Source organism: Gossypium raimondii, chromosome 1 (genome assembly GCF_025698545.1).
Source record: "Gossypium raimondii isolate GPD5lz chromosome 1, ASM2569854v1, whole genome shotgun sequence".
Classification (NCBI taxonomy): domain Eukaryota; kingdom Viridiplantae; phylum Streptophyta; class Magnoliopsida; order Malvales; family Malvaceae; genus Gossypium; species Gossypium raimondii.
The window spans coordinates 30,742,849-30,750,369 of NC_068565.1; the positions used below are offsets into that span (position 1 = coordinate 30,742,849).

General features: G+C 35.7%; 1 protein-coding gene across 1 annotated transcript; it reads left to right on the forward strand.

Annotated features, from left to right (window-relative positions):
• Positions 1–665: 665 nt before the first annotated feature.
• LOC105786958 (uncharacterized) lies at positions 666–2,270 on the forward strand. The gene is made up of 3 exons (XM_012613426.1): positions 666–824; positions 1,763–2,148; positions 2,264–2,270. Exons 1-3 carry the CDS (start codon positions 666–668, stop codon positions 2,268–2,270), a joined length of 552 nt encoding a protein of 183 aa, XP_012468880.1.
• Positions 2,271–7,521: the final 5,251 nt, after the last annotated feature.

Sequence of the window (7,521 nt, forward strand, 5' to 3'; positions counted from 1 at the left end):
TAATTGGGTGAGAAAAATGGCTTGTAAAATGGTCTATTTTTATCCACACGAGCAGAGACACGAGCATGTGTCTCAGCCGTGTGTCCCCTATAGCTTTCAATGGGTTGCAAGTCAAGCTGTTACACGACCTAGCACACGGCCTGGCACATGGGTGTGTGAGGTTATTTTGAAGGGTACACGGCCTAGCACACGGGCGTGTGGCTTGGCCGTGTGACCAAGTCAATAACTTACACGGGCACAGACACGGGCTGGGACACGACCGTGTGTCCCTACTTCGAATGCCCACACAGCCTGAGACATGGGCATATAGTGATGCGTCGCATGTCGGTTTGGGATGTGTTCTAATGCAAGATGATAAGGTTGTGGCTTATGCATCCCGATAGCTTAAGTCATATAAGGGGAATTATCCGACGCACGATCTCAAGTTAGCTGCCATGGTATTTGCCTTGAAAATTTGGAGGCACTATCTATATGGTGAGAGGTGTATCACTTACACTCATCACAAGAGCCTTAAGTACCTCCTTACTCAGAAGGAGTTGAACCTTAGGTAACGTAGATGGATTGTGTTGCTCAAAGATTACGAGTGTACTATTGAGTATCATCCCGATAAGGCTAATCTGGTGGTCGGTGCTCTTAGTCGTAGGGCAATATTTGATTTGAGGGCGATGTTTGATCGCCTAAGTTTGTTTGATGATGGGAATCTGTTAACCGAGTTCCAAGTTAAGCCGACTTGGATTGATCAGATTCGGGATAAACAGTTGGGGGATGATTCTTTCGTTCTACGATTCCGTCTGGTGAAGGATGGTAGTACTTCAGATTTTTGGGTTGAATAGTAACAGGGTTCTGTGTTTCCAAGGATATGTTTGTGTGCCTAACGACTCTGATTTGAGACAGTCTATTCTAAGGGAAGCACTTAGTAGCCCATATGCTATGCATCTTGGTAGGAATAAGATGTATCAGGATCTTCGTGAATTGTATTGGTGGCCGGGTTTAAAACGATAGGTAACGAATTTTGTTTCTCGTTGTCTAATGTGTTAGCAAATTAAGGCTAAGGATCAGTTGCCTTCGGGTTTGCTTCAACCCATTAAGATTCCATGTGGAAATGGGAACGTGTGACTATAGACTTCGTTAGTGGGTTTCCCTTAACACCTACTAAGAAGGATTCTGTATGGGTCATCATGGTTGGGTTGACCAAGTCTAACCACTTCATACCTGTTTGAAAAGATTATTCTCTTCAAAAGCCGGCCAAGCTATACATTTGTGATATTGTGAGACTTTATGGAGTACCAATTTTGATTATTTCGGATAGAGATCCTCGCTTTACTTCTTGATTTTTGAGGAAGCTTCATGAGGCTTTGGGTTTGAGATTGGATTTCAGTATTGCGTTCCATCCTTAGACAGATGATCAATCAGAGAGGGTGATTCAGATACTAGAGAATATGCTTTGGATTTGTGTGATCGATTTTTGAGGTAGTTGGGAGGATTTTCTGCCCTTAGTCGAGTTCGCCTATAATAACATCTTCCAATATAGTATTCAGATGCCACCTTACGAAGCTCTGTATGGTCGTAAGTGTCGTACACCATTGTGTTGGACTGAGTTAGGTGAGCGACGCGTTTTGGGCCCATAGATGGTTTCTGATACTGAAGACAAAGTCAGATTGATTTGATATCATCTTAAGCCAGCTTCTGATAGGAAAAAGTCTTATGCAGATCTAAAAATAAGGAACATCGAGTATTCTGTGGGTGATTTCATATTTTTAAGGTATCTTCGTCGGAGAAGGTTCTACGGCTTGGACGTAACGACAAGTTGAGCTATATGTTCATTGGGTTGTATCGGATTCTGAAACGTATGGGATCGGTTGCTTGTCAGATAGAGCTACCTCTAGAGTTAGACTTTATTCATGATGTGTTTCACGTCTCCATGTTGAGGAAGTATCGGTCTAATCCATCTCATGTTGTTTCTGTTGAAGAGATTGAGGTTAGACTAGATTTGACTTTTGAGGAGGAGCAGGTTCAGATTCTGGATCGAGACATTAAACTTTTAAGGAGTAAATCTATTCGGCTAGTGAAGGTGTTGTGGCAGAATCATGACACTAAGAAAGCCACGTGGGAACTTGAAGACTCATTCCGTCAACAGTATTCGCATCTGTTTGAATCAAGTAATTTTTTAAGTCGAAATTTCTTTTAGGGGGTAGAGTTGTAACGCCCTGATTTATTAAATCATGTTGTTATGAATTTTATCATAAATGAGTATCTGTTTCAGTGGCTAAGATATATGGGTGTGTGTTGAGGTCTTGGGTTCACGTCCCAATTTTGAAAATTTTGCTATTTTTGTTCCTAGCCTTATCCATAGCTGCTTGACTTAAATTATATTTTCAGTCAACTCATACTAGAATGAGCCTGCTGGTTCAAGTGGTAAGGTGTTATCTTGCCCTGGGGTCCAATGTTCGATTCCCCGTGTGATCGTAAGGTGTTAATTTTTGCTTCTATGAGTGTGTGTCGATTGTGTGGTATATATTTGGTGGAATTGAAATTCTATGGTAGTTAGATGAGAGTTAGTGGATCGATTTTGGTGGGATTTGAAAGTTAGTGAGAAGTTGAGAATTTATTTTATTTTATTTTATTTCTTTTTTTCCCAAACCTCCTCTTTTCCACATTTCCCGTCTATTTTCACATCAGTTCTTTCTTCTTCACCGTCTTCTCTTTATCTCTGTTGATTGTTTTTCCTTCTTGCTATCTCCTTCAATTGGTGGTGATTCTTGCCTCGGTTGGATTTCCATTGTACTCTTGCGTGGTGTTGGGGATTTTCTTCGTCCCTTTTTGCAATTTAATTTTTTGAGTAGTTGGTTGTAAGTATTCGTAAGTAAAGGTTTTTGTTGTTTTGGAAAGAATCTTTGTTAATGTATTAGTATTAGATTTCAAGTATAAGTTGATTTCATGTATCGTTTTGCTATATGATATTCAAGAAATCCAAGACTCTCCTATTGTTTAGAGGCTGCCGTGGATGTGGGTAAGTATTTTAAATGATTATGAGTGCAATCTTTTAGTTGAAATTGTTCATGGTTGCATTGTAATCGAGTGGTGACTCAATAGGAATTAAGGAATTAAGATTTATTTTGGGTGTTTTATTGCCGAATTTTAGGTTCTGGTTATCTTATCGAAGCGTTCGCATCAAAATTGAGCCAGGTATGTAACGAGAAACTCTAGAAATGGTGATCGACGAAAGTTGAAATTGGGGCTTGTTACCGCCACACGACAGTGTGCCTGGCCGTGTGGTAGGCTGTGTGTGACACACAGGCTGGGCCTTTTTGGACCGTGTGGGCCCAAATTTTAGAATTTTTCCCTAGGGTCGTACATGTCATCGTAATCAACTGTGGGCTTTCCGTAGGGTCAGTATGTGTGGTATAAGCCTTAAAGCATGAAATTTGTCACTCTGTTAGATTGAAATTGACTTAAATAACATCTACATGAGTATTGTGTATTATGATATGTATGATATGTTATGTTATATAGGAGCATGTTTAGTATTTTTTATATGAGCATGCATGTGATATATGTCCTGGTATCTATTATTTTGTTTTATTGGATGTTCTATCTGTATCTGGCTATGGCGCGAGTTATGTATTATGAAGAGGAAGTACTCTGTGAAAGGTGATATTTCGCCAATATATATTGGCAACAATGTTGCGATTATTCTGAAAAGTGTCATATGAACACTATGCAGTGTGTAAGGCTGGGTGGGTATTTTATACCCCACGTGGCGTGTTAGGATGGTCGGAGGTGGTGTGTAGAGAATGGGGGTAGGATTTTGTATATTTGTATATGTGTGATTCAGTTAAAATTCTGATCCTGCAAAAGATTTACATCTGTAACTGTTCTGCCATGAGATTGAATCTGAATTTATGTTCATGTATGTGTTACACACTAAGTTATCAAAACTCAGTGTCTATCTGTCTGAAAATTTCAAGTAACCCTCAAACTTAGGCGGGTCGGTGCGACGGGAGCACGGTTGTGTCCACGTTACCGTAAAACTATTTTTTACTTTAATTTGGCTTACTTAAATTTTGGTTTTGAAAGTTTTTTATAATTTGGACTCTTCGAACTTTTGGGACTATTTTTTGTTTCGGTCTTTTATTTTGGTAATCTAGCATAACATTAATAAAACGGTTTTTATGAAAAAGACAATTTTTCTAAAAATGACGGTTTTTAAGAACAAAATTGATTTACAACAATATAATGTTTTAAGAAACTCCGCTGCAAAATATTCAATTTTATTGAAAAATGTAAACGGTTTAGGATGGTTTCAAATAAAAAGGAAGTCGGATGTATAGTGTTCCTTCGTAACATTTCCGGATTCAGCTGTAATGTCTAGGTCGGGTTTGGGGTGTTACAATTCAACTATAAAGTGCTAGGTTAAAATTTTAGGAAGCACATATAATAAGACTCAATTCAAGAGTGACCTAAAACTCCGCATAATATGCATAAGGGGCGGCAACCCTAGTATAATTCACTAGGGTTAGTCAGCCCTCTCTCTTAGTATAACAAGGGGACTTGTTTTTCTATCAAATAAGTAATATTTGTATTATATTAATTCAACCAGGATTCGTAAATCTCTCTCTATAATTAGATGGCACTAGTAGGGTTTAAAACACACAACTGGTATTGTTATTCAACCCGAAAATATTTAGAATTTATTTTCTAAATATAAATACAATTTTCTAGGAATAATAATTCTATTGGTTTCTATAGAGAGATTTTACTTTCCTACTAAAAGTAAGAAAATTATATTTGGTTTTGTGATTGTTCGAGCTGACACTCAAAATGACTCATAGTACGAGAATAGCAGAAAAGATCGTTCGACTGAAAGATGGGTACATCAAGGACCCGTCTCGCACAAAGCACAAGTACTTTTCGGGGAAAAATTATTGCTATAAATACAGAAAATCAACTCGATTTTCGAATTTTTAATTTTTCACTGTAACAGAAAACCTTTTCAAACTGGACCTTTTCCAAAAGTACATAGGTAAACAATTTATTGAAATTGAAAAATAATGTTTTAAGTGCAATAATGTCTTGAAGTCAAATGGAAATGTATAAGGTAAATGTGGATAATTGGTTTTTTAGTGAACTTAGTGTCCAAATGTGGCATCCTTCACTCGAGTTATTGGTTTCACTCAAGTATGGGGTGTTAAAAAAATTATCGCAAAACTCACCTAGTTTGATCCAAAACAACACCAAATTTGTAATACCCTCATTCCCGACTCGTTCACCAGGTCCGCGCTAAGGGATGCCACATTTGTTACCGAAGCAACTACAATTAATTTAAATATGAATACACATCACAATTTAAATAACCTACTTATGAGCATATAATAACACTATTAACTAAATTCAATAAATACTAATTTTATACTCAAGTTCATATAAACATAAAGATATACAAATAGCTACTCAACTAGATAGGTATATGTCAAACTATTTAAAAACGTAAATACACCAACAATGTTGAGTCTAGGATTTTCTCTGGATGCTGAAGTTGAAAATCAATATCTTGAATATAACTTAACCTATGCATGGAAAACAAATCGTACGCTGAGTAATCAACTCAATGGTATTTTTACAAATTCAATATAACCACGAATAAGTTAATGAAAACACTCAATAAGTATATCTATGCAAAATATACTACCAAATACATCATTTATACCGCTTAAGTTCATTTAAATAAGTTCCATAAACTAGTTCAAAAGTATAACATTTTAGCATACTATATTTCAAATCAAGTCGATTAATTCGTCCAAATTTCATACCAATCTTCTGAATCGTAACTCACTATGCATAATCTTTCATAGTTGCAGCTCATGTTAAAGCTGTTGGATCACTGGGACAACCCGTGGTACAACGAAAAAATTATTCCAGCTATCCAAACCAGGAACCCATGCACGAGGAACAAATCAGGAAGAAAAGATTTGAAAAATACACCTTTCGTACTCTAAAAAAATAGGAAGGAACTGTTGTTGTTTTAATCCAAGTCGCAACAAAATCGTCTCAGGCTCTACGTAGTCCACCCTGTTGCAAACGAAAAAATAAAAAATCTCACTGAACATTTCAAAGAGTTTTTTTGATAAAAAATGCGGCTGCTAGACCTAAGTTCTTTTTCTTTTTGTGGTTAATGTTGGTTAACACTCTTCTGTACCCTAGGGTTTTATTTTATGATTTATTTCCTTTTATTTAATATTCCCTAAAAAAATGAAATCCCTTTTTTAATGCAGAATATATATGAAAATATCACAGTATAATATCCTTTCCGAAAGGATATTAATTTCCATATATATTTTATTCTTGTACAACGAATTTGAACATATATTATGTTTATTATTTAACTGTCAAATTAAATTAATTCAAAAATTAATATAATTCTCGTGACAGTTAAATTTAATACCGTGTTTAGATTTTGTTCGTTTCAACCATAGGGTGTGACCCTGTAGCCTCTTTTAACATTGGTAGTAATACTAGAACATTTCTAACGTTACAAGCAATGAGTGGCATCTAGCAATGCATCACCGCTACCCAAGTTACAAGAAGTCGTTATTCAACATAACCTTTCTATGATAAATTTTATGTATTATATCCTTTTGTCCTTTATATCTCGATTGGACGCAAGTCATGAAATAGTCACACTTGCAAAGTCCAATCTCATGTTTCTTAATGGCCGAAGTAGACTATAATAAAAAAAATAAGTTTAATATCTCATATTAACTTATTTGAGCGTGGTCATGCATTTCTAGTCTCACTTCATCAAGTGGCCTAAGATATTGCTCCCATTATGTAGGAGGGACAAATCCTATCTTGATCAATCATATCTCACTACATAGATTGTGGCATAACCAACATCAGCCTTTATAGTACAACCTGTTACAATAGATGTTTAACTGTATCAAAATATACGACTCACTATGTTGGGACAATGATGATCTCAAGTCTAACGATCATATAAATAGTTATCACTATGAGTAATGTTGTGGCTACTATATAATAATCCAAGAAACATACTCATAGTAGGTCAGTCCAATATGTCATTCTCTAACATATACTCATGTATTAATTTTGACATCCCTATGTCAATGACAACACTATGTACTCAATCAACTACATGTAAGTCTTAATTCATTATTTTTGTCCAAGCCCACAATAATACTAAACTAAGGACCTTTTACGAATAATCATATTATTCTCGTGACATTCTTATAAAATAGTTTATTTATATGCACAAAAAGAAACTGAAATAATAATGGCAATGTCTTATATTAATAAACGAGGTAAAATAAGTATGTTATTACAATCATCTCATGAATTGTCTTTGGGCTTACTCTAACAAATCTCATTAACAAATTTTATATTCTAACACTATCCAATACAATATAACATGTTGTATTTATCTAAGTTCCAATATTCAATATAATGTGACGCATTAACTTACCACATAATAATCAATTCATCAGCAATTCAATTTCTATCCAT